This window comes from Grammomys surdaster, unplaced genomic scaffold (assembly GCF_004785775.1).
Source record: "Grammomys surdaster isolate TR1022 unplaced genomic scaffold, NIH_TR_1.0 137, whole genome shotgun sequence".
In the NCBI taxonomy this organism is placed as follows: domain Eukaryota; kingdom Metazoa; phylum Chordata; class Mammalia; order Rodentia; family Muridae; genus Grammomys; species Grammomys surdaster.
In genome coordinates, this window is record NW_021604595.1 from 6,618,808 (window position 1) to 6,645,826 (window position 27,019).

The 27,019-nt window shown below is 45.3% G+C and overlaps 1 protein-coding gene across 1 annotated transcript; it reads left to right on the forward strand.

Annotated features, from left to right (window-relative positions):
• The first annotated feature begins 336 nt into the window (after positions 1 to 336).
• Mcur1 (mitochondrial calcium uniporter regulator 1) lies at positions 337 to 21,429 on the forward strand. Its single transcript, XM_028763182.1, has 9 exons — positions 337 to 655; positions 5,783 to 5,902; positions 9,911 to 10,014; positions 10,501 to 10,602; positions 12,158 to 12,199; positions 13,021 to 13,092; positions 15,691 to 15,744; positions 16,838 to 16,952; positions 18,054 to 21,429. Exons 1-9 carry the CDS (start codon positions 337 to 339, stop codon positions 18,107 to 18,109), a joined length of 984 nt encoding a protein of 327 aa, XP_028619015.1. The 3' UTR covers positions 18,110 to 21,429.
• The last annotated feature ends 5,590 nt before the right edge of the window (positions 21,430 to 27,019 follow it).

Below are 27,019 nucleotides of genomic sequence, written 5' to 3' on the forward strand. Positions count from 1 at the left end.
ACGTAATTCTGCAGTGGAAAATGGCTAAGGCGCACCCTAGTTCCTGCTTGGGAGACAAGGTTACGGCAGGCCACAGCAAGGAGACAGGGGCGTGGTGATGCAAAGGCGGGACCCGGGGAGAGGGCAAGCCTAGAGGAGCCAGGCGGGGGCCGCCATACGAGGGGCGTGGTCAGGGAGGGCCCGGACGAGGCTGGCGGCAATGGGGAGGAGGCGTGGCAACGGCGGCAGGAAAGGGCAGGTCTGCGCGCCGGCCCACGCTCGCTCCCGAGACGACTCGGAGTCGGGCCCGCGCGGGAGCGACATGCGTGCGCGCACGGGTCTGTGACCCGCTCGGGGATGGACAGCGGCTCCGTGGCGGCCGAGCGGCCGAAGCGCGCACCGGCTCGCCAGCGGCTCCTATCCTCCGGCTGCGGAGTTCCGGCGCGCCCCGGCGTCTCCACGCTGCCCGGCGGGCGAAGCTGGCTGAGGCCGCTGCTGCTCCTCCTGCTCGTGCCCTCCCCGCGCCTGGCCGCCACCGCCCCGCGTAGGACGCTGGCTGAGCGCTCGCGCCCGGGGCTCGCCATCCCCGCGGCCGCGCTCGGCGCCGGCAGGAACGCGCTGGGCCGTCTGCGGCTAGGCGCCCGGCGTGTGGCTGCGCTCGCGAACAGCCGGAGAGGTGAGGCGGGAGGGAGGGAGGGATGGCGGGTCACACAAGTGACCCGGCTGTGGCCACGCCACCGGGGTGAGGGTTCGGAGCGCAGAGCCCGAGTGGCCTGGCACTGGATGAAACGCATACTAGGGGTTGCCCTTGCACACATGTTGGAGCCAGGGAAAAGTGGAAAGAGTGCTGGAAGCCAGTGTCCGGGCATTCGGGTCGGAGGGGCGCAGATCTGGGAATGGAAGGATGTCATTTCGCTTTGATTCGAAACTATTGATTTATTCATGGCCATTGTCTCCCCTTCTCTGCCTGGCACTTTACTAGCTGTTTGGGGTAATTCGTTCAACAAAATCTTTTCTTTCCGGAGCTTACTTCACGCAAGACATGCAGCATGTGTTTTGTATATATGCATAAGCACTTATCCATATTAACTTTACATGTACTAATTTGAGAAATACTATAAAGAAAAAATAGAGGCTTTACATTTAGGACTTGAAGAACTCTGTGCGTTTAAATTGAGTGACCAGAGTAGGAATCTTTGATGTGTCATGTAGATAATTGAAGGTGGTGAGGGACACTACTGAACTGCATGAGTCGAAGTAAACTAGCTGGAATGGCTCACAGTAAATAGCAGATAAAATCTTATCGTACAGGCTAATCAGCAGACGTGGCATAATTACTTCTTGGATAACCTGTTTCTGTCCATTAGTAGTCATATGCACCCACGCTTTAGTTTTCCGTAATTTTTTCTATGAGAATTACTTGCATCTAAAATTTAAGAATACTTATGGCTAGGGGAGAAACTCCTAATAGTTCTGAGAAATGAAGGATGCTTTATATGAAGACAGCAGTGAGCTTTATGCCCGTGTTTTGTAGGACTGGGAGTTGGAGATCCATCTGGCTTCTTATTTAAATACCTTGACTTCCTGTGTACTATTTTGATTTGTTCTGCTTTGAGACCAGGTGAGAACTGTGTAGCCTGAGCTGGCCTCGAACTCACAGAGATCCCTTGTGCCACCTAAGTGATGGGATTAAAGGCTAGGCTACCACACCCCTGCTAGCTGTACTTTTGATAAACTGTTGTCTGCCAATGTGTTTGCTCATAATTTATGGGGTTTTTTTTTTGGGAGGGGGTGTTCTTTCTCATTGTGTTAGCAAGATAGTGCCATTATAGTGTTATCCTTTGTACATGAGGATAGCTGGGTTTTTAAAAGGGAAAACAGCAGAAACAGTGGGAAGCTTTCATGCCACTTTTTAAAACCATCAGCATTTTGCTCCTTTATTCTTGGCCCGGGGTTGTTAGTTCAGTTTTGTGCCTGAGGTCCTCAGTGGACAGATCTACTTCAGAATGGTTGTGCCTTGAAATTTTGCAGTTGGTTTCACATCTATACAAGGGTATCTTTGAACTTCTTTTCAATTGTGGACTTTAACATCCTTTGGCTATGACAAAGGTCTCCAGAAAGGAGAATTGCACCTTACATTGTAATACTCCTCAAGTTAATGTCTTCCTGCTGTGATTCTTGGGAATTCAAAACTACTGGTTCCTCACTGTTGTCTTGGCAGAACAAGATGGCATTCGTTCCTTTCCCACTGCGGGTGGAACGCCCATTGGGAGGTAGCCAGCCCTTTTCCTTACTTGTTAGAAGCCAGCTTTCTTGAAACAAGCTTGCTATTTCTAGTTCCAGTTGTTTCTGGAAAAAGGAAGAAAAAAATGTCAGTGTACAAACCATTGCTAGCAGTGGTGTTGTGTGAGTCTGGGGACCTAACTCGGTGAGTAAAATACTCAAGCAGGAGGACCAGAGTTGAGGTCCCCAAAACCCGCATAAGTACTAGGCTTGCGTAGTGACCTGACTGTCATTTCAGCGCTCAGAGGGTACAGTTGTAGGCAATCTTTAGCCATATCCAAGAGTTCTGGGTTCAATCAAGAAACGTTACCTGGGTGATAAGGTACAGATTGATCAAGAAAGATGCTAGACATCAATCTGAGGCGTCTACAGGCAAGCACACATATGGTACATATGTACCTGAACAGTGTGTGTTCACACATGTGAACGACCGTGTGGATGCTGGGAATTGAATCAGGATCCTCTGAAAGAGCAGCTGGTGCTGTTAATTGCCGGAGCTTCTCTCCATCCCCTGTTATGATTCTGTCTTAGTTAGGGTTTTGCTGCTGTGAACAGACACCATGACCAAGGCAACTCTTATAAGGACAACGTTTAATTGGGGCTGGCTTACAGGTTCAGAGGTTCAGTCCTTTATCATCAAAATGGGAACATGGCAGCATCCAGACAAGCATGGTGCAGGAGGAGCTGAGAGTGCTACATCTTCATCTGAAGGCTGCTAGCAGAATACTGGCTTAAAACCCACCCCCATAGTGACACACCTACTCCAACCGGGCCACACCCTCTAATAGCACCCCTCCCTCGACCAAGCATATTCAAACCATGACAGCTTGCTTTCGTTCTGCTGTGTAGATACTGTAGAGTGTGGATGATGTTAAGGTTGTAAGTCCCAGGAGTCTCTGTCTCATTAGAAACAAGGAAATGGGGGCTACAATGACCCTGCTATTCATTCTAGACCAGCATTTCTCAACCTGCGGCTCGCAACCCCTCTGGTGGACGAATGACCTATGTGACGGGTCACATGTCAGCTGTCCTGCACGGCAGCTGGTTACATTATGATTCCTAACAGTAGCAAAATTAGTTATCAAGTAGCAACGAAATCACTTTATGGCTGGGGTCAGCACAGCATGAGGAACTGTATTAAAGGGCCACAGCATTAGGAAGGTTGAGAACCACAGTTCTAGACTCGGGATTTCAAGCACCCCCGCCAGTGGAGTAGTCCGGCCGAGGGCTAAGATGATTGATGTTACCTAGGACGACCCCTTGAGGTGCACTTTGATTTATGCAACATTTTTTTTTAATTCCATATGCTTTGTGTTAGACAGGTTTTAGGGGTGGGGGTGGGGGGGTCTCCTCATAATGTAGACCAGGCTGGCCTCAAACTCCCAATGTTGCCAGGGATGACATCCAATTCCTGCACTTCCTGCTTCTTCCTGAATGCTGGGATTTCAGGTGTATACCACTACTTTTGGTTCTATATGGTGTTGAGCATTGAATCCAGGGACTCGTGTGCACTCAGCAAGCACTCTATTGACTAAGCCTCATCCCCGGCCCTAGACAGTCTTCCTGTAATCCTACAAAGCTGCCTCTAGTCCTGGACTAGATGTGAATGGTCATGGGAAAGGCCCAGGGTGAAGTGAGTTCACTCACATGAGCAGGTTACTAAAGAGGGTCATAATCTAGGTCCTAGATGTTGTTACAGCTTGGTTACAAAATATACAATTATTCCTGGCTTGCCGTGTGGAAGGCCTTCTGAAAATGCTCAAACGGGGCTAAAAAGGAAAGCAGCCAGTGTGACTGGAGGGAAGAACTCTGCAGTTCAGGAGCAGAAAGACCAAAGCCCAATTAAAATCAATGAAAAGGCTGCCTTAAGAGTTAGGAGTGTTGGGCAGTGGTGGCGCACGCCTTTAATCCCAGCACTTGGGAGAGGCAGAGGCAGGCAGATTTCTGAGTTGGAGGCCAGCCTGAATTACAGAGTGAGTTCCAGGACAGCCAGGGCTGCATAGAGAAACCCTATCTCGAAAAAAAAAAAAAATTAGGAGCAAGCTGGGCCTTTAATCCCAGCACTTGGAAGGCAAAGGCAGGCAGATCTCTGTGAGTTTGAAACTAGCCTGTTCTACAAATCGAGTTCCAGGACAGCCAGAGCTGTTACACAGAGAAACCCTGACTTGGGGGGGGCAGGGGAAAGACTTGCTGCTCTTCTAGAGAATGTGAGTTTAGTTCCTAACACCCACATGGCATGGCTTGCTGAGTTTGTTTGTTTTTGAGACAGGGTCTCTATGTAGCTCTGGCTGTCATAAAACACTCTGTATACCAGGCTTTGAGCTTACAGAAATCCAACTGCCTCAGCCTTACATTTGCTAGGATTAAAGGTATGTACCACCACACCTGGCAATATTACTCAGACTGTGAGTTTGAGGCCAGTATAAATATTTTTTTGTTTGTTTGTTTGTTTGTTTTTGTTTTTCAAGACAGGGTTTCTCTGTCTAGTCCTGACTGCCCTGGAATTCACTCTGTAGACCAGTCTGGCCTTGAACTCAGAAATCTGCCTGCTTCTGCCCCTCAAGTGCTGGGATTAAAGGTGTGTGCCACCACTGCCCAGTTAAATATTTTTTTAAGTAGACAAAATAGACATCCCTTCAAAGAAGATACCCATACATCCAGTAAGCACAGGAGAAGATGCGTAACATCCTTTGGGAAGTGCAGGTGAAAGCCACAAGGTACTGTTTGTACCTAGTAGGATGGAGAATAATTTATAAAGCAAACGTTGTAACAAGTGTTAGCAAGGACGTGGAGAAATTGGGAGCCTCCTTGGCTGCTGGTAAGCAAGAAAATTGGTGATGCCACTTGAGAAAGAATCTGGCCGTTCCTTAAAACAGCTACCATATGACCCTGCAGTTCTGCTCCCAGGGATATACTCAAGAGACCTGAAACAGTGGCCACAGGACCATTCAGGAGAGCCACAGAGTGTAATCAGCCCGCATCCTTCAGCTGGCAGGAGGATGAACACTGGTGAAGTTACATACAGAAATAAGTGCTGGCACATTCTGCCACGTGGATGGCTATTAACCGTCATGCTAAGGCCATGATGTACGACTCCATGCATATGAAATCTACAGCATACACAGACAGTAGGACCTAAATCTGTTTATAGTAATGGAGAGTGGGGAAGAGGGTGGGGGCGTGGCTCAAGCCTGTAATCATCTCAGGACATGGGAGACTGGTGAGGCAGAAGTATCGCTGAGTTTGAGGCCGGTTTGTTCCAGGTATTTCTGGCCTGCAGAGCGAGACCCTGTTTGAGACAGTTGGTGTACTGGCTGAAGGGTACAGTTTCTGCTTAGGATGGAGAAAGCTGACCGGGAAACAACTGAATTTCATACACTCACTGGGTTACATCCTATGTGTGCTTCTGGCACTGTACTAACAGGATAGGCTTGTGCGGTGATGAAACATAACCTGTAGCATCAAATGGCTTTTGCTTACTGCTAAGTCTGATCTTGCCTTCCTTTCTTTTCCCTTCTAGAGCTAAGCCTGTCTGCTAGGTGCCATCAGCTGGAGCACAGAAAAGGGAACTTGCCCCCCTCCGTGAGTCGGCAGCTCTACTTTGACACCCACGCTCTGGTGTGCTTACTTGAAGCAAATGGTAAGTCCCCAGCCTCCACCTACCACACCCCCCAATGTTGGATCAGTGCAGCTGACCGAAGTATTTCCCGTGCTAACTTTGAGTGTTTCTCCTTTTGTTAAGCCTTTGGTTGGGGAAGCTTTTGGCTGGGGTTCTGTTGCTGTGGTAACTACACTAAACTAAGTAGGGGGAGGAGAGGGTTTATTCGGTTTATACATACGGTCCATCATTGAGGGAAGTCGTGTCAGGAACTCTGTAGGAACTGAACTTGAGACTAGAAGAATGCTACCTATCGGCTTGCCCCCGCTGGCTTGCCCCTGCCAGCTTGATCAGCCTGTTTTCTTAAATAGCCCAGGCTCACTTGCCTAGGGATGACACTGTCCATAGAGAGCCTGGCCCTCTTAGATCAATTAGCAGTTTAAAAAATGCCCCCACAGACATGAGGATGGGTCATGGAAGCGGTTCTTAAGGGTTGCTTCCTCTGCCCAGGTGTATGGAGTTGACAGCCAAAGCCAACCAACAAAAGACTCTTTGTTTTTTTTTGTTTTTTGTTTGTTTGTTTGTTTTTTGTTTTTTGTTTTTTGGGTTTTTTTTTTTTTTTTCGAGACAGGGTTTCTCTGTGTAGCCCTGGCTGTTCTGGAACTCACTCTGTAGACCAGGCTGGCCTCGAACTCAGAAATCCACCTGCCTCTGCCTCCCAAGTGCTGGGATTAAAGGCGTGCGCCACCACCGCCCAGCAAAAGCCTCTTTGTTAAGGAGAAAGACATTTATGTATTCTAGACTGGCCTCAGACTTCTGTATAGCTGAGGGTAACCCTGAACTTGTGATCCTCCTTCCTCTACTTGGGATTCCAGACATGTACCACCATACACAGTTTATGCAATGCTAGGGAATGGAGCATAATGCATGCTGGGTAAGCACTGTCTTAGTCAGGGTTTGTATTCCTGCACAAACATCATGACCAAGAAGCAAGTTGGGGAGGAAAGGGTCTATTCAGCTTACACTTCCACATTACTGTCCATCACCAAAGGAAGTCAGGACAGGAACTCACACAGGGCAGTATCTTGGAGGCAGGAGCTGATGCAGGGGCCATGGAGGGGTGCTACTTTCTGGTTTGCTTCCCCTGGCTTGCTCAGCTTGCTTTTTTATAGAACCCAGGACTACCAGCCCCAGGATGGCACCAGCCACAATGGGCCCTCCCTCCTTGATCACTAATTGAGAAAATGCCTTACAGCTGCATCTCATGGAGGCATTTCCTCAAGGGAGGCTCCTTTCTCTGTGATAACTCCAGCTTGTGTCAAGTTGACACAAAACCAGCTAGTACAAGCACCTACAAATTTAACTGCTATCCTCACCCTGTTTAAGGATGATTTTTGCTTTATCAATACAATGGAGACTTTTTAAAATAGTTTTTCTCTGTTGAAAAGACAGTACATTTTTGCTTGTTTTCGGATTTGTTGGTGGTTTGGGTTGGTGGTTTGGGGGTTTTGTTTTATGTATGTTAACTGTGGTTGTGAAGAGGTTCTTCCTGCATTCATGTGGTTCTAGGGATAGAATTCATATCTTCAGTCTTAACACCAAGCACCTTTATTCTCTGAGCCATCTCATCTGTCCTGTTTTGGGTTCTGGTTTGTTTTCTGTGTTTGTTTCTTTTCTTTCTTTAATTTTTAAGATTTGTTTTATTTTTATTTATGTGGGTGGGGAGGGTGCCCTCAGAAGCCAGAATAGGGCATGAGATCCCCTGGAACTGGAGTTGCAGTAGTTGTAAGCTGCTCTAAAAGGTTGCTGGAAACCAATCTCAGGTCCTCTGGAAGAGCAGCAGGTTCTCATACCCACGGACAGAAAGCTAAGCAGCATGGGACCTGACTTCAGATCCCTAGCACCCGTGTAGAGTGCCAGGCATAGTGATGACCCCATAATCCCAGCATCAGGAGGGGAGACAGAAGAGCTCGCTGGCAGCCCTCTGCCTGTGTAAGCAAGCTGCAGGGTCAGTGAGAGTCTCTACCTCGGAAAAATAAGGTGGAGAGTGATTGAGGATGACCCTCAGCTATCAGCCCCTGGCCTCTGTATACACATGTGCACATGCATAGGATATGATCTTATAACTAATATTCAGAAAAATGTGCTGATTACAATTCTCTATTGTATCCCACATTATGTTCTCCATACCAGGCTTTGAATTAACATAGATCATTTAAAATAAATACATCTGTGTTTACTTCACTGAGTTTATTTACCCAGTTGGACACATTCATGTTTGAAATGGCTTCCCACCATAGGTGAGCTGCAGTGGTCACTGCCTGTCTCGGGCAGGCAGACACCCTGGGTCGCTGTGTAGCTGTAGGAGTCCAGCCCTCCTCAAGCTTCTGTGGTACATCCGTACCACAGACATAAACAGAATCCCAAAGATCCTTTGGGTATCACATGAAGTAAGGTAGATAGTATGTAGTGATAATTTTTGAGAATTCTGGAATTTTAGTTTCTTTTTAAAACACAGAAGATTGTGCTCTCATTTTAATCCCAGGTGTGGGATACGGGGCTGCTTTAGCCGGAACAGCTGACTGTGATTTGCCTCATGCTCTAGCAGAAGCATGGTTTTGCCAGCCTTAGATAATTTCTGCATTTGTGTGACATTTGGAATTCTGGGAACTTTTCAGAGGGTATATAAATGTTAGGGCCCCAATAGGTGGTATTGGTAGGTTGTTGTTGGTTTGGGGGGTGGGGGGGAGGGTTGGTGGTGGTTTGTTAGTAGCCATGGCCAAAGAAGAAACAAACAAAAAAAAGAAACTAGATTCAGGGATTTTCCTAATTCCTCTCTCCTCTCTATCCTTGTTTCTCTTCTATCTCGTATTAGAGGCTGAAACCGGGGGAGGGGGATAAAGGGTGGGGAAAAAAAGAACCCACAAAGTAGCCAAAATCAGCTACAATAGTAGGCTTTGGACAAATGGTCAGATGCTATGTCTGTAACAGTCTGTTCAGCTTTTCTCATCGAATGAAACAGCAAGCCTTTCCACCAAAATGTCTTTTTCAGCCTAGAATTTAAGAGGAAAGTAGAGATGAGAAGGGGGGTGTGCAGAGTTGTGTTGCTAAGCAGAAATGCTCCTACTTTTCTTGATTTGAAGCCTGAGGACAGCGTTAGAGATCGCTGATGAACCCAGCCACTGACACACATGCAGGTGTTTCTGTTGCAAGTAGCTTTATGCTACCTCAATTTAGTCCCAGGAATGGGCCACGATAACAACCCCCACCCTGCTTCCCTTGGATACACAGATAAAAGACACGTACACACTTGTTCCTTTTCAGTTTGCCTTTGGACACAATTGCTGGGCACTACTGTCTCCTGCCTGGAAAAGCACACCCCTAACAATATTCTTACCTCTGTACCTCCCACCTGCCCTAAACTCTAAATGTTTTTGTTTCTTTTTAAAATATATATATTTATTTATTATTCAGACACACCAGAAGAGGGCATCAGATCCCATTATAGATGCTTGTGAGCCAACCTTGTGGTTGCTGGGAATTGAACTCAGGTCCTCCGAAAGAGCAGTCAGTGCTCTTAACCACTGAGCTATCTCTCTAGCCCTGCCCTAAACTTTAGTTGTTTAGTGACATCTAGTCCCTGCTAAACATCTCTGACTACCTGCCTGTAGGAGCCACCACACCACCATACCACCCCATCACCACCTCACATGGCTGCTTTGTTCTTCTCTCTCCAAAGCATGAACACTCCTCTCCTCCAGGGACCCGGAAGTTCTGCCTATTCCTTCCGCCCACCAGTTGGCCCATGGATTTTTTACTGACAGATCAAGAACCAATTGAGGAACAAGACCTTAGCATCAGAACCACCCCTATATGTTTCCTCCCTGTCAAGGTGTCAGACCTGTTGCAGCCTGGAGGTCTGGTCTTAGCCTCCCACTAGGCCATGCTTTCTTCTTTCTTCAGAGTTCAGACCTTTTCAGGAGCATGGTGTTTCCTGTGTCTTTCTCTGTTTTTCCTTCTGAGTCTGGTTGTTTCTGTGTGCTCGCCTAGGGTTTACCATTCAACAAGCAGAAATCATTGTGTCTACACTGGTCAAGATTACAGAGACCAACATGGACATCGTCTACAAAGACATGGTCAGCAAGATGCAGCAGGTAACATGGGTGGGGCAGTGGGGCGGGAATCTGAGAGGAGGGTATTAGCTGAAGTAAATACTCGAGATGCCTTTTAGATGACAATCTACTGAAAAGTATATGGTCATTTTAACCATAGTTCAGAGGTAAAAAATGACAATAAAAGTATTTCATCAAAGCCATTTAGTTAGTCATTGTGGCTTATGCTTGAATGTTGACTGTGTCAACACTGAGTGTTCCAGGCAAGCTCACATTAATGACTGGAAGTGTGGACAGGACTGTAGGTGACAGCATCCTGTCCCAACTACAGTCTCCCTCCCACTAAAGCTGTGGCTCACCTGCCTTTGCTGCAGTGTTCCCCTTACCTTCTCACTTCGGAGCAGAGGTGACCTTCCCAGTCTCACTCTTCTAGTTTCTTTTTACCCCTGTTAGCGGGTAGAGATGAAAAGAATCGGGTTTGGGGGTCAGACTGAATTCCATGTACCGTTTTTTTTCCTCTTTTTCTAGGAAATTGCTCTTCAGCAAATACTATCTAAGATTGCTAACGTGAAGAAAGATATGATCATCTTAGAGAAGAGTGAGTTTTCAGCCCTCCGAGCAGAAAATGAGGTAAAACTGTGCAGCCGAGCCGTGCATAGCATTCTTTGTTAAGACATTGAGCCACACACACCTAGAAGGGCACAAGAGAAGAACTCACAGCGACTGTTCAGAGAGTGTACTGCTGAGCTCATCAAGATGAGAACATCCCTAGCCCTGGAAATCCTGCCCAGGCTCCTTCTAGTTCCTCCTCTCAAGAGGAAATCACGGCCCTGGCCGATTAAATCCCCACTGAGCTAATTCTGCCCATTCTAGACCTCTGTTTGACAGATGGCTTGCAATAGCAGAACTTCTGTTTTCATTGTCTGTGATGCTGTAGTACTGTGTACATCATCCGAATGTGTGGAAAGTAGGACTTCCCAGTCTGCGGTACTAGGAATAGGTAGTTCTACAAAATGCCCCCTTTCCTACCAAAAGCAAATAGATAAATAAGTAAACATTATTTCCTTTTAAGCTTATGTTTATGAATGTTTTCCCTGCGTGTGTGTCTGTGCACCACTTGCATGCCCTGCCCACAGTGGCCAGAAAAAAGTGTCAGGTGCGCTGGAATTGGAGTTACAGATGGTTGTAAACTGCTGTGTGGGTGCTGGGAACCAAACCCTGGTCCTCCATAAGAGCCACAAGTGCTCTTAACCACTATGCCATCTCTCCAGCCCCATTTATTGTATATATGTGCAATGTGTGTGTGTGCGTGTGTGTGTGTGTATGAGCATGTGTGTTTTGTTTGTGCACGTGTGTGCATACGTGTGGGTGTGCATTCATGTGTGTGCACGTGTGGGCCCCACATTATTCTTGTAGAGCTCAGAGGGATGACTTTGTGGAGCTGGGTTTCTCCTCCCACCTGTCTATGGGTTTTGGAGATTGAATTCTGGCTGTCAGGCTTGTAAGACCAGTGCTTTACCCACCGAGCAATCCCACCTGCCCACTCTCTGTCTCTTTAAAGTGTAGTGTATGACTTAGGGAAGCGCTGTCTTTGCACCTTGCTTTCATGTTTAGTCTTAGTGAAGTCCAACGGAAGAGTCATTTGTTGCCTCCTGAACTTACAGGTGTCCTTGAACTCTGCTCACAGAGGGTAGAATTGACAGAAACAAAAAGCAGAAGAGGAATTAAAAGGAAGACAGGGTTCCTGACTAGGGATGTGTGCGTGTCACAAACAGTTGTTCTTCATTGGATGTGACCCCTAAGACGAAGTCAAACTGCTCTCCCAGTCTGCACATACATTATGCGACAACTGTAAACAGGGTTTTTGTTTGTTTAGTTGGTTGGTTTTGTTTTTAGTTTTTTGAGACAAAGTCTTATTTTATATAGCCTTAGCTAGTATTCAATTCACTTTAGCTTAGGCTAGCCTCAAATTCATTGCACAGTCCTCCTGCTTCAATGTCCCCAGAGCCAAGAGTGCAGGCTGCACCACCCACCCAGCTCAGGTAGTTCCATGTTCTGAGTATAGTCGAGTTGTGGTAAGTGAGGGTGTTGGTGAGCTTGGGCTTAAGTGTTTACTATGATGTGTGTTTTGTCGTTTTCCTCTGTCACATGTTCTTGACTTTCCTTCTTTTTACTTTGTTTTTAGAAAATAAAACTTGAACTGCACCAGTTAAAGCAACAAGTGATGGTAAGTTCCCTTTCCTGTCCTCGGGCAAATATGAAAGTATATCTATTTCTTAATAGATTAAGGTCATAGATACAATATAGGTGCTAGAAAACTCAGTTCTGTGTGGAATGTGCATAACGCACTTCCAACGCACACATCAGGTGACGTTTTGATGACCCGTGTCTGTGGCCACATTCGCGAAGAAAACTGCATTGTGGGAATATTTTTCTTTCCTAAGATACGGTCTTCCCTGTGTACAACTCAAGCTCTCCAGCGACCTCTGTTTCCTGCCTGTGGGAGCTTACAGACCTCTGCCACCAAGCCTGCTAAGTCATTGTAAACCAGAACTCCTCTAAAGTGGCCGTGGGTATCCCTGAGCCCCGTCTAGAAGAGGGTAGCCCTGTAGGATTCTGTGTGGGTTAGATGGTTGCCAGTCTAGCAGTTGGTTACTTTATAAAGCAGAAAGAACGGCGGTGTTAGAAAAGATCTAGATGAGTCTTAGTGAGATACCTTAGCAGCAGTTGACTGTTGGTCCATCTTTACTTTCAAAATGTTCCAGATAATTTTATTCACACATTCCATGAGGAGGTCATAAGCAGTTGAGCCCTACCATGCTGACATTTGGGTCAAAGGGGACTGTCTATGCAGATAACTGGGAGGGCTAGACACAGAGCTGATGTGAGACGTGGTTGGCCCTGAGTCCCAGGATACCAGGAGGCCTGGCTCCATGCCTCTGCCCAGCTCCCATGGGAGAAGCAGCGGGCAGGCCAGGCTTAAGACTCAGAAGACTCAGATTTCTTGCCATGGCTTCTTATTCTCTTTGTCCTCCGCCCTCTGACCAGGATGAAGTGACCAAAGTCCGGACAGATACCAAATTAAACTTCAATCTAGAAAAAAGCAGAGCAAAAGAATTGGTATGTTTCTTTATTAAAGTAAATCATTAATTGATTTCTTTTTACAATGGAATGCTTGTTGAAGTCTTAATCTTACACACAAAACACAAATATCATTAGACACTTGTCCATTTATAAGAGTTGATTTTAAATTTTAATTACATTTTAGATCAGGACTTAAATTTGGTTTCAAAAGTAACATTTAAATTAAAAAGTCAGACTAAATTTGAATCTTTTATTTCAGAAATAATATATGATATGTTACATAGACGTTAATAAGACAGTTTCACTTAATCTATTTAATACAGATTTAATCCCCACTGCCCCTAACTTTTCAAAAGTTAGCTGATTTTCTGACTTAGGTAATATTATCATCATATTAAATTCTACATTGAACTTTGATAAAGCACATTTCTATATTATCTTTTAAATTCTATGAGTAGTTGTGTATTTCAATGGATATATGTTGGGTTGTTCTGGTGGGGGTTTTGTTTGTTTTTGTTTTGCTTTGCTTTTTAGCAGTTCTGAGACTCAGACTCCAGGCTTCACACTTTCTACTGTGATACCACTGACACAGAATTTTCACCCACCTCCCCCCAAACACATACACTTTCCCTGGGCTACCATACCCCCCCCAGTCTCTGTTGACTTTTATTCCTGGCCAAGTTCTCCCATCCTCTTGTTCAGGCCATCTTTTGCTTGAGTAACATTAGAGGTACCTTTGTTACTTGTAGCATAAGCAGGCAAGGGCGTGTGGCACGGTGGCACCAGCAGGAAGCGGCTCCCATGCAGAGGAGGCCACACAGCTCTTCCTGCTCTGGTCATTGCTGAGTTTGTCTTCAGTCACTGTGTCCTAGTGATGACTGAAGCTAGATCTCAGACAAGTGTGTGGCCATAGCTGAACTGCCATTGGATTTCAGTGGTGACGTTGAGCTTTGTTACTCAAAGTAATTGCTGAGTCTATTGGCTGTCTTTAATATCTTACGATACTGTTGGGTCACAAATCACCCAGCAGTCATGTACTAACACAAATGAGGGATTTGACTTCTTTATCTTTTTGGTAAATTAGGACTAAGGTTGTAACTCAGTGGCAGAGCACTTACTGGGCATGTACAAAGCTCTGGGCCTGATACTCAACACAGCCAACAAAAAATTGGCTGTGGTGATATTTACAGCCAATTTTCACAGCTGTTCCAGAATTCCAGGAGACAGAGTCACAGACATGTCATTTTTCAGTCGTGACAGTGTGGAGATGTAGCCCTTTCTTTTGCCTGTGTATTTGTTAATGCTGTGAGCGGAAAGGTGTACAGAACATCCAGCTGACTCTGCCCTCTGCTGGTGATCTGAGGAATAGTACTAATCCGTAACCCAGCTTATGTAATCAGCTAGGGGCCTTAGTCACGGGCTGGTCCTTAGTTCAGGGTTCCTAAGTTTGGGGGCATGTTTTTACTTCTGACCACTGCATTTTTACATTTACTGCCCCAGTAGTTTGAAGACAACATTTTATAGGTATAAATCTTTAGTTACTTTAAGGGCATTAACATTTTTCCTGATAACATTGTTGTCTTTAAACTACAGGTTGTACAGGTTGCCATTTGCTAAGTTAAATACTAATACTCATTATTATGGAAACATATCTAGTTTTTATTTTATTGTCAACAGAGCTGTACTAAATCTTTTTACTAGCATTAGTAGCTAGCAGCCTTCAGGAGCACTGGGCTGCAGTTTCCCATGGCAGGGTTCTTTCGATTGTTGTTAAGACAGTCTGGGATGCTTTGCTGTAACTCGTGTATCAGTGTTATGCTTTACAAGATAATACATCTTGTTACAGAATCATATTTCTTGAGCCATTTTTTCCCAATATTATATTGCTTCTATAATTCCTGGTAATGTGTGTCATGCTTATAGTTATGGGAGTGTCATTCCTAAATTAAATGGTGCCCCTCACCTTTATCAGCCCTCCCAAACCCAATTGATCAACACCCATATAAATGGAACCCAAAGAAATGCTCTTCTAATAGTGGGCGGGTCCCAGTGACATCATAGCCAAGAGATTTAAAAAAAAAAAAAAACAAGAAAGAGCAAAGAGAAGTGGACACCGGCCACACATCATCAATGCCTTGCTTTCTTTCTGGTGCTGTGAGAAACACTGTGCCCAAAAGCAGCCTGGGGAGGAAAGGGTTTACTTCAGTTTACAGTCATCATCAGAAGAAGTCAGGGCAGAGACGTGGAAGCAGGAGCTGATGCAGAGGCCATGGAGGGGTGCTGCTTACTGGCTTGCTCCCCAAGGCTTGTTAAGCCTGCTTTCTTAGAGATCGCAACCATCAACACGGTGAACTGGGCCTTCCACATCAATCATGAAAATGCCCCCCAGGCCAGCCTGGTGAGCCATTCTCCCAACTAAGGATCCAGCTTCCCAAATGACTCCCAGTTGATATTAAACCAGCCACACAGTCAGTGAGTATAAGAGACCTCAATTACAAAGAAAGAGCAGGCGGGCTACAGTGATGCCAGATGACAGTCTCCTGTTAGATGTTCTAGGAAGCAGTGAGGACTGAATGTTTAAGGAACCGGAGAGACAGTGGCCGAGACTCTAATCCTGTGGCATGTTTGTTTCAGTACTCGTTGAATGAGAAGAAGATGCTGGAACTGAAGACAGAAATAGTGTCGCTGGTAAGGGCCGAGGTTGACTTTTCTGTTATTTTCATTTTTGTCTCTTCCCATGCATAGCTTTGGGGTAAACCGTTGTCTGACATGCCACAGGAGGATGTGTACATTTAGTTTGGGATTTTTTTCATTGGAGCAAAATATATGCATGAATTACTATTGTAACAATTTTATGTGCATAATTCAGTATCATGTTTTAAAGATTTGCTCTGTGTGTGTGTCTCTGTGTGTGTGTTTCTGTGTGTGTGTTTCTGTATATATTACACAGCTTAGCAGTAGAGTGTGTATGTAGCTTATGGGATGGGTGATACCCTTATTGTGTTGTCTGGGACCTGTGCTTCATCTGTAAGACAAGAGGACCATTCTCTGGAACGGCTTCATTTCCTTATTATTTACCCACATTGGTGTCCATAAGAAACTACTTGTGTTTGAATTTTTAGTAAAATGTTCTCAGTGTTTTACGCATCTGTATAACAGCTAGGGTCACTGCCCACTGAGGGTTAACTGGGCAGCCTGGAGTTGTCTTATGTTTGGAGAAGGGCATAAATCAGCCTCTGGTAGCTGTGCCTCGTGTTAACAAAATACTTGATGTTTGACCCGTGAGAGAAGACACTCTGGAAAGATATGACTAGAAATAGTATCAAGACAGCACTGTCACGGTCAGATCTAAGGCCGTGTTCATGTGTTGGCAGAACGTTTGAGTCCACTGTCCCCTGCAGGGGCTAGCCAGGGACCACACATCACTACCATCAAGAACAGTCTGGCCTCCTAGTGCCACAGCAGGTAAAGCAGTCTCTGGTTCTCAAAACTTTTTTCATGTATGTTATTGCCCTTGAGTCTCTCAATAGGTCTTATAGGTCAAGACCAGTGATGGGCTGTTGGTTTATCCCCTTTTCCCAAACAGAGCAAAACTGAGACAGGAGACATTAAGGGCCCTGGACAGTGCAATGTGGCCTGAGGACATCAGAGCCAAGACTAAGTCCCAAGTCCAGTTCTCAAGCCAGGACTGCTCCGCACTGAGAAAGACTCTGGATCAGAGCAACAGGGAACCCAGTGGCACCCACAGACTCTAATGTTCTCAACCTCTTTGCTTTAAAAGCATGCCCAGCAAGATAGAGCCCTGACCCAGACAGACAGGAAGATAGAAACCGAGGTGGCCGGCCTCAAGACTATGCTGGAAGCACACAAGCTTGACACGATCAAATACTTAGCAGGTAAGATGCGTCACATCGACATATTTCAAACAATTGAAAGCACATGGCCAGTGTCACAGAGCCCCCGGAGGCAGGCTGCACATGGCACTGGCTGACCATTTCTCCTGCTTTAACATATCTTGTCAGCACATCCTGCAGTTCCCAGTACATGGAGTACCTCCTTTAATTTACATTTTTCTTCCTTAGTAATAAAGATACCATTGTATTTTATACTTGATGGGTCCTTGACTTTGGTAAGATGCTGTCCTTTCTCTTGTGGTTTAGGGATTTCAGTGAAGTAGTACAGGAAATAGTTTATAAATAGAATGGAAAGCCCGTGGCCATTTTACTTCATTGGTGACACTTTGGGGGTGCCCATGTGTGCACCTGCAGAGGCCAGAGGATGACGTGGCTTCTTTGCTCTGTTTTTCTCTTAGTCCTTTGAGGCAGGGTCTCTCCAAATCCGGAGCAAGCCTGACGCCTGCAGTCCTGAATCTGCCCTCCTGACCCCCACCCATACACACATACACAGAGCTGGCATTGCTGGCTGGCACGGCTTCTCACACGGGTTCTGGGGATTCAGGCTCAGCTTGCAGTCACTGAGCCATCTCTCCAGCCACAGGGCAATCTTGTAAAGAGGTTATTTTTGATTTTATAATTTTTAAGCCAAAGAAGGAATACATTGGCATCAAAACAAAAACAATACCCACTATTTCAAGTCAGCTCTAACATTTCAGAACAATCAAATATTTTAAAGTTGTAGTGTGGTATTTAACAATGAAATTTTGTTCCTTATAGCATAGCACATATGTGTGCCCTTTGAGCCTACAGTCATGATTCTAACTTACATTGAAAGGTTTTCTTGACTACTGGACATGTTTGCAACCGGTTGCCGGGTGGAGACTTGTTCTTAATAAACAGTGTTTCGAGGACTTCAGCCCGTCAGTCAGTATGCTGTTTCCAGGTCCTGACTGGCCCAAGAAGGAAAGACCAGCATGCTTATTACTAAGTAGCCAGCATCCCTCTTCACTCAGCCCCTTAATTGGCTTCTGACACCTGGTACAGTATCAAAAGAAACTCCCTTCAGGGGCTAACAGTACTCTCGGTTGTTTTTTCTTACAGGGTCTGTGTTTACGTGCCTAACAGTAGCTCTGGGATTTTATCGCCTGTGGATATGATAAAGCGTCTATCGATTTAAAGAAACTCCCATTGTTTTGCCATAAGAGTACCAGATCGTTGTCCCTCCCACTCAACCCCCCCCCCTTTTTTTTTTCTTTTTTTTTTTTAATCGTAATTTGAATTCATGCATATTATTTCTGTGAAAACTGTGGATCCATAACCAAGGTGAAGAAAGTCTGGATTTCTGTAACCGTTCTTCAGAGCATCTCTCTTTAGTTGGCTTTTTTCGCTGAGCAGTGTGGATGGACCACACTTTCAAGACTCCTTTCAGCCAAACCAAGGGACTCAGTCTAACTTGCAGTATTTGACAAAAATAAATACTGGTACAATTCTCTACAGCTTTAAGTACTTTGTAATGTGGAGAATGTGGGAACGCATTTTGAAAAGAAGGGGGCTTTAAATCTGAAGAAATGATTGGAATCAACCCAGAATACCAGCCCTTCTGTGCCTTACCAACAGCCACTCCCCGGGCAGCCTTGTCCCGATGCAGCAGCTGCAGTGTTAATGATGCAGCGACTGTGGTACACCTTAGGGGCCTCTGTCTCTGGGTTTTCATTGTTTTAGTAACATTGTTAATGTGCCTTGCAGCTGGAAGTCTAGGTACCTAATGAAGCTTTGTGATTTTAGCACAAGTTTTCTTGTGCTGCCGTGCCTGGGTTTCTGGTTTTGAGACAAGGGCTTGTTATTTAGCCCAGGTTGGCTTTGAACTCACCTTCCCGCCTAAGCACCACCGTGCCCAGCCTCTACCTTACTGAATGCTAGCCTTCCCTCCCTCTCTTCCTCTTCCTTTCCTTCATGATGTGGAAGTTTAACACCACCATACCCGTGGCATTCATTACCTACCTAGAAAACTTGTAATTCTCGGAATGAACCCCTGCTTTGGTGTGTGGTTTAGAGTGAACTTCCTTCTGGTGTCCACCTGCTTTTTATAAAATGACATGCAGCACTTTGTTCCTGTGGGAGATCTAGACAGTGTGTACAGCTTTTAGAATGAGTACACCTTTCCCTGGGAGCAGCTCAGGTTGTCGCTTGCCCAGTGAGAGCGCCCCGGTGCTTGACGCTGGCCTCGTCCGCGTTGATTTCTTTTGTGGTAGAAGACACCCTCAGAGCCACCTCAGCTCCCCACTGGAAACAGAGAGGTCCTGGTGCAGCTGCAGTTATTTTGGAAAAGTGTATTCTCCTCTTGTTTAAATTGCTGGCACTTGAATGAGAGTGAGCATTTGGGAAGCAGTGACACTCAGGGACCCTTCCTGGCTTGCCCCACACAGGCACAAACGCACAAGCTGGTGCACAGTACAGAAACCACAAGAGACTGCACCATCGGATTGGTGGAATAAATCACCCCTTGTCACTGTTCCAACCACACTGCTAAAAATAAAAGCTACCTTTTGTTCTTTGGCTGTAATTTCCAAGTTTGAGAAACCATTAAGTTCTTGCCTCATTAGAAAACATTTGCGTAAAAAGATTCCGAGCCCCACATATTATGGAAATCAAGTGCTGTTGTATTAGAACAGCATCACGGTAAAATAGAAGTTTATCCTTTCCAAGTAGACAAAAAAAAAAGTCTTAACCACAGTTAACTGCTTGATGCCAGAGAAAGGGCTCAAAGCCCACATGCTCTTAATAAAGACCAACTCCTGGGAGGAAAAAGCATCGTGTGCAGTTATGTTTTACAATCTGGGCTAACCTGGGTAGGTTAAAAAGAGAGGATACATTTCCTCATGTCCTGATAAGTATTCTTTAAGGGACACATCCTTAATGTCTGTTTGAAGTGGTCTACACCGCTCTGGCCTCAGCGCACTGTGTCGGATTTTGCTCTAGCATTCTTTGTAGCACACTTGTCTTATTTGGCCTTAGAAACTGTTGTCACTGAGGGTATGGATGGTGTGCATATCTGAAGTTAGGAGAGTTCAGGACTCTGTCCTCGTGATTGCCTAATAAAGCTGAAAAGCATTGATCTGTAAATGTCTATGTCCCCCTGTCACTGCCTTAGACATACATGAACGGTGAGGATAGTGTGACCAGACACTGTACTGAACCTCACTGAAGCTGTGGAGGTCTTAGGAAATGCCTGGCAGGTTTCCAGGCAGCAGCCTTGAGTCTGGCCTGTGGGGACCTTAACAGTACCTCCAAGGAGTAAGAGTCCAGTGGGCGGGGCTTCAGTCCAGTGGGCGGGGCTTCCCTCACTGCCAACATTCCTGAAGGGTTTCTCTGCCTTCCTGCTGGGTGCTGTGTTTTTTGTCCCCTCTTTTTTTTTCTTGTGGTACTTGCTGGGGATCAAACCCACAGGCATGAGTGTTCTATCACCCTGCCTCAACTTCCCAGGTGCTGGATTACAAGTATGTCTCCCTCTGGCTTTTTTTTTTTTTTTTTAAAGCCTTAAGCCCAGTTTCACTCCTCTCCTGCATTCTTTTGCAAACCCCTCTGGGGCTCTTGAGACACTTGCTTTGATTTCTGTATTGCTTTTAGTCTCCTGGCTGCTTTTCTTGCTTAATATCTGGCCACACGATTTTCCCTTCAAGTATGCCAAGCACCTCAGTTAGAAAGTCACATTTAAGAAGTATGGCAGAAGTCTTGCTGGACTTCTTGCCTCTGAAGGCTTTAAGCACCAAGACTCTGAGAGCAGCAAGCCCAGGCCTAGGCGAGCCTGTCTTGTGCCTTGTTACCATCTTCCCTTCATTTTCCTTGTCCCTCCATCCCAAGCCTTTCTGCCTACTAATTAACCGTGTCAATACTTCAAGCACTGTGCTTCCCCAACCCTTGTGTGCTGTATACCAAGACTGTCAGAGCCTACCCTAGAAAACTTGGGACTTGAAAGTGATCAAAGTTGTTACAGCTTTTATGGCACAAAGGCAAAAAAACCGTGTTAACCAGGAATAATTTATTCTCTATGTATGTAAGATCTTTGAGAATGTTGAAATTGTATTCAAGAAATATCTTTTTACAGATTTGTACTTAACATTCCTTCAGTGATAATCCAGATAATTTTGTAGTCATTTTATAGCTTCAGCAAATACTCAGTTGTGTTTTATTATTGTATAGAGTGAATATATTTTATTATCTAAGATAACAGATTTATGTTTGTGTGGTTAATGCACCTTTCCAGTGGTTCAGGTTGAATGTGTGAAACTATTAGACTATACCTTCTATCTGGAACAACAGTATCGAAACTGTTAATTCTATCCATTGTAAAATGGTATCATTCTATTGCCTCCAGTGAATGACAAATAAATGTAATACCTTAAAAAAATTATATTTACAGAGAAAATATATTTGAAAGTGAATGTCTGATTTTCAAAATAAATTTTATTTGAAATAATTTTTTTAAATCTGTGTGTAAAATGTTTTTAAGTCCCTGCATGAGGAGAAGTGGTACAGTTAATATGAAGGAGTAAGTTAACGGAGCTGGAGACAGCAGGAGTCCGGGGACATCAGAGGTCTCCCCTCTGTACCTCATCTTGTCCCCGTGGACAGACTTGTCTCAGACTCACTAGTACAGAACTGAGTGCCTTCTGTGGGCAGTCATGGTGACCAGAGAGTCCCTTCTGAAAAGGCCACAGTGGTGCTGAAGTTAGCCCTGGGGTTGGGAGCAGCAAGCAAATTCTCTACCTTAGAAATATCCCTCCCGGGTAGGACTCCTCAAGCTGACCTTGAACCAGGAATGGCTGCTCCGGCGGCATTCAAAGGGAAGGTTTTGGGAAGGCAGGGAAATAGAATATCAGGATAGCCAGGAAAATTCTTGTTGAACAAGACTCAGGTTCTCCAACCAGAAATCTTTCACCGGAGTTAAGACAAAGAAACTAGATGCTGCCAGGTTTGGGAGGTCTTGTTTGTTTTGTTTGTTTAGGTACTTTCTAGGGATCAATCTAGTGACTCATATCTGTAGTCCTTCCCTGCACTTAGGAAACTGAGGTGACAGACCACCATGACATTAAGGGTTACAGGGTAATACTCTGTTTCAAAGGAAGAAGAAACTGGTTTAAGAACAAGTCATAGTTCCTCAAAGACAAACTAGCAGGTGGATGAGGCAGGCTGAAGCCCTGAGCAAATCCTGGATCCGGCTTAGTATCGCTGTGCACTGTTTTATACTTTGCTGTGGACTACCTTATCTTGCCCAGCCCAGTTCACATTACTAGCCAATCAAAACCTTTGTCTAAGGACTTGGATTTTTTCCAAGAGTTTGAAAGGAAGGCATTTTCTAGAAACGGATTTCCATCTTCCCTGTTTGTTATCCTGTCAGACATGGGTCTACCTCAGCCCTGCAGTTTCCATAGAAGGTCCCTGCTACAGAGCCACAAGGTCATGAATCAAGTGACCCAGGAGATGGGGTAGGCTGTCTGTTATAACCAGCAACAGCATGGGTCAGTGAGAGCCAAGGGTATTCTATCTTACATGGATCACAAATATGCAGGTATGTGTGCATGTATGTACACATTCATGTGTGCTCATGTAACATGCACAAGTGGAAGCAGTGATTAATACTAGGCATCCTCCTTAACAACACTCTATTTAAAAAAAAAAAAACCAGTCTCTTACTGCAGCTGAGGCTCAGTGAGATTCTACTACTGTCCGGCCAGCGAACCCCAGGGATCCTCCTATCTCTGCTTCTCTAAGCCCGGTCTTGGGCACTTTCCACCATGCCTGGCTTTTTGATGTGCGCGCTAGGAATCTGAACTTAGTCCTCCTGTTTGTACAGCAAACACGCCACTGAGATGTCCCCCCCAGCACCACTGGTAACTATTTTTAGGCCAACGTTTTAAAGCATAAGTGTTTGTGGCATGTAGTGTTACTCAGCCCCTGACGTGAAACCAAACTTTCTTTTCCTCAATGCACTTGGCTCCCCAGTCATTAGACTCCCCAGTCACTTGCTGGTCATTCAGTAATTTCAGGTCAGCTTAATATTAAAGCCTAGGAAGCTGTATTCAGTTGCAGGTTCAACCCCATGCATCATATCTGCTGTAAGAGTCCATTGGTGAATCTCATTCTCTATCCCCAGCCACCTCAGACTCCACAGTACCAATACTACCTGGAGCAGACACAGCAGCCGGGTTGGTGTTACCTCCCCCTCCCAGCATGAACGTCAGTGTTTCCTTTCCTTGGCATTGTGTGCGTGTAGGTATGCATGCTATGGCATGCGTGTGGAAGTCAGGACTATTTAGAAGAGTTCATTCTTCTACCAAGTGTCCACCCCCACAACCCCTATATAAAGCCAGTGGTTAGGTTTGGCAACAGTCACCTTTGCCCACCCAAGCTCTCTTGCCTGCCCTGAAATCTTTGCCTATTATAGTATTTCGTATTACTCTTACTTTTGTTAAGAGTACTATGGGTCTCCTGGAGAGATAATATAACAGTTTCTCCCCAACCTCAGGAATCACCATGGATGGAAACCCCAGTGGAGGGAAAAGATGAAGACCAAAAGATCAATATACTTAAACATAGGAAAGCACTTAAGAGAGTTTGTGTAAACATTTCTATCAGTATATGTGTTCAATTGTCCAGAAAAAAAAAAACAAGACAATCAAAAAACCCTATACCTAATGACTTTTGTTATTTAATATGACTTGTACTTTCAGTACAGAAATCAGTGGTCCTCAGCTCATCTGAGTCAAGAGGGAGGACTGTTGTATAGCAGTTTTCTCCTAGATTGAAACATTCCATCTTGCAGGAATACTCCTTAAGACAAAAGGTAAACAACTCAAAGTACCCTCAGGAAGTCTCCAAAACTGAGCAAATTCACTAAGCCCCTCCCTCCCCAAGAGTCAACAATAAAGGTAGCTGAGAGTCACTCAGATGAGCAAAGCTGCAAAGACGCTCAGACCAGATCAGCTGCTCTGGAAGAAGCAGGAACCAGCAGAGCTGCCTGGCAACAGTTTCCACCAACTGAATCACCTAGAAAGGACATTCTCTGTTGAGGAGCCTGCAGGCTGTGCACTGTGCTGTGGGTTCACATCTTTGTGAGCTGTCACCCGTGCTGGGGTGAACTTGATGAGTCATTTCTGCTCCTGAAAGTCACCCATATTCTAGTCAGTAACACCAATAAAACTCACTGGTCCACCAAGTTGGACTTTGGTACTATCTGTACTTTGGTGTGTCATAGGCTCTCTGTCTGTAGTAAGTAGATATGTTTATTGCCTCTTCCCATGAAAACTGTTATCATGGGAATGCTTCATCTTCCCAGTCTTACTTCCTTCTATGTTAGCTTCTAGCTTTAAGCTAAAGGTTTTCTGATCATAAGAGGGCTGCCCCAGCTCCAAGCATCACGTCTCAATATGACAGCATTTAAAATAAAAGGGGGAGGGGCTTTTCATCTCCATAAGTGTCATAGACCAGGATTGAATATACAGACAAAAGTGAATAGTTAGCATTTTCAGCCTCTTTGGTAGCAATCAGACAAACCTGACATGGCTAGAAATGGTTATTAGGTTGGGGAAACAGTGTTGGTTACAATGTCACAAAAACAAAACTGGCTATACACAATAAGAAGCCACACAATCAGCATGAAGTTGCCATCCCTTAGTGGTCACAAACACTTCACGAGTCTTTCTTTTAACAACAGCATTGTGGGAGTGACTTCATTTTATTGTTTCAATGGTGTTTTTTTTTTTTTACTAGTTCTTTAATTACTTTTTAAAAGATTTATTTTTATTGTATGTGGTTGATCAGTTTCGCCTGCATGTACATGCAACATGAGTGTGCAGTACCAATGGGGGCCAGAAGAGGGTGTTAGGTCCCCCAGAGCTGGAGTTACAGACAGTTGTGGGCCGCCATGTGGATGCTGAGAACCAAGTCCAGGTCTTCTGCAAAAGCCCCAAATGCTCCTAACTTCTGAGCCATCTGTCCCACCCCAGATTTTTACATTTTTTTTCAAAATTGTTTTTCAAAATCATATGACTAGTTTTCTAGAAGCTTATCATAATTCTGATTTAACTCAGATGCTTAAAGAGTGTAATGGGTGGTGTTTAAAAATCTGTGGCACGAGCGGGCTATCTAATCAGTGGGGCGACTCTGCTTAGCTCCGGTCGCCATGTTCTGCACTAGAAGAGGCCAGAGGCCACATGCACCACAACTAGGCCCACAAGAAGCCAGCCTGGTGGCTGGCTCTGCCAATTCACCACGCTGTCTCCGCAAAGCTCAGCTGAGCCCCTGATAATACCTGCCGTCCTCGCGGTACCCAGTAGAATGAAGACTCTTAATGCTTAAAGATTATCCAATGGATTTATATATTTGGAAATGCTCAATTAATAAGACACCCACATAATTAGAATAGTTATCCAATATCTAACCTTAGATATAAGTTGCTTCCATCCGTCTTCCTCCAGGACCGCTAGCCTCCTTTCTCTTTTCTCTTCCTCTCCTTCTCTCCTCCCAACTCCTCACTCCGCCTACCTCTCATACTGCCCAATCACCGTGCTTGATTGCAATGTAGCAGGAGGAGGGGGGAATATCCCACTACAAAAGAGGGAGAGAGTAAGTTCACATACACATTTGGGCATTTCTCAAAACTTCAGACGGTTATACAGCCTCACCTTTGATGTATTATTTTAACCAGAGAGAGGTGGGTGCTTGGGTCGGGTTCCCTTTTGCTTAGAGGGGCAGGGAGCCGTCTCCTTACTTCACTGGCCGTGTGAGGAAAGAGGTGCCTATGTGCTCGCCATCCCTGTCCTCATGGACCTGTGCTCCTGCCGAGCCCTCACCCTGCAGAGACACAGAAGGAAGTAATCTCAGTCTCTTACTAAAGCACTCACTGGAGGTGCCCACCCTTATGACCTAATTACTTTGCAGAGCCCCGCCTCCCAGAGTCATCAGAGACTCAAGTTTCAACATAGTTTGGGGAGAATACCAACACCTCAGTTCTCCAAGTTTTAAATAATGATGCTGGCCATGCTAAGAATACAGGAGATTTGAGGCTGTCTCTGTGCTCCTGGTCCAGCTCTGAGGTACCTACCTGGTCACCTCATCCATCACATCCCAGGGGAAGTATGCACCGGAACCCTCCCTAGGTTCCAGGTGAGGGCACCAAGGCTTAGAAAACTCCCCTGCCCCAAGCACCTAGCTTAGAAGTGGTGACTCCTACAAACATTGGACTGTCAGAAAAGAGACACCACACTCAGTAAGAATCAAATGAAGTCAAGCAGGAAAATGTTCTGTAAACAGTCAAACCCCAAGCATGCCTAGAAACCATTGTGCAGTTTGTGTGCAAGAGCTGAAACCATTCACTGGTGATGGTAATTATATTTGCACAAGTTCCCAGATAAACACATTTCCCCTCACAGGCTCCACGGCTATCATTTAGGGTACCAAGATAGACAGACTGAGAACAGTATGGTAGCCTACAAAATAACCTCCTTTGACCAGACTGTGACAGGTACTGGGAGAGTGCAGGTCAACCCTGAGGAATACTCCCCGTTCATGTCCCAAGGGAGGTGGCAATATTCATAACTTACAAAGGGGTTGCTCTAAGTGTGGAACCCTCTGTTCAGGTCAGGCTTTAGAGTCATCTGAGCTTAGGTCTGCGTTGTCTTCTTTTGTGACATCATTGTTCATGTGTCGTGTCATTCTTACTCATCCTCGTGGGCCACCTGCCCCACTCAATAAATAAATAAATCAGCCGCCGCAGCAGGAAAGTTCCATGGAACCAGGCCTCTGAGCGCATTCATAGCACACCTAGGTTCTCTTTCACTTGCATAGAGTCTTTCTTCCCTGCGGTCAGCTTTCCACTAAGTTCATGGAAATAGAAACCACACGTCCTCAATCTTCCCCAAGCAAATCAGAGTCTCAGATTTTTTTTTTTTTAATCTGTCAAAAAGTTGCTATAATGCCTGGCATGGTGGTACAACTCCTTTAATCTCGGCACCTGGCAGGCAGAAGCAGGCAGATCTCTCTGAGTTTGAGACCAGCCTAATCTACAC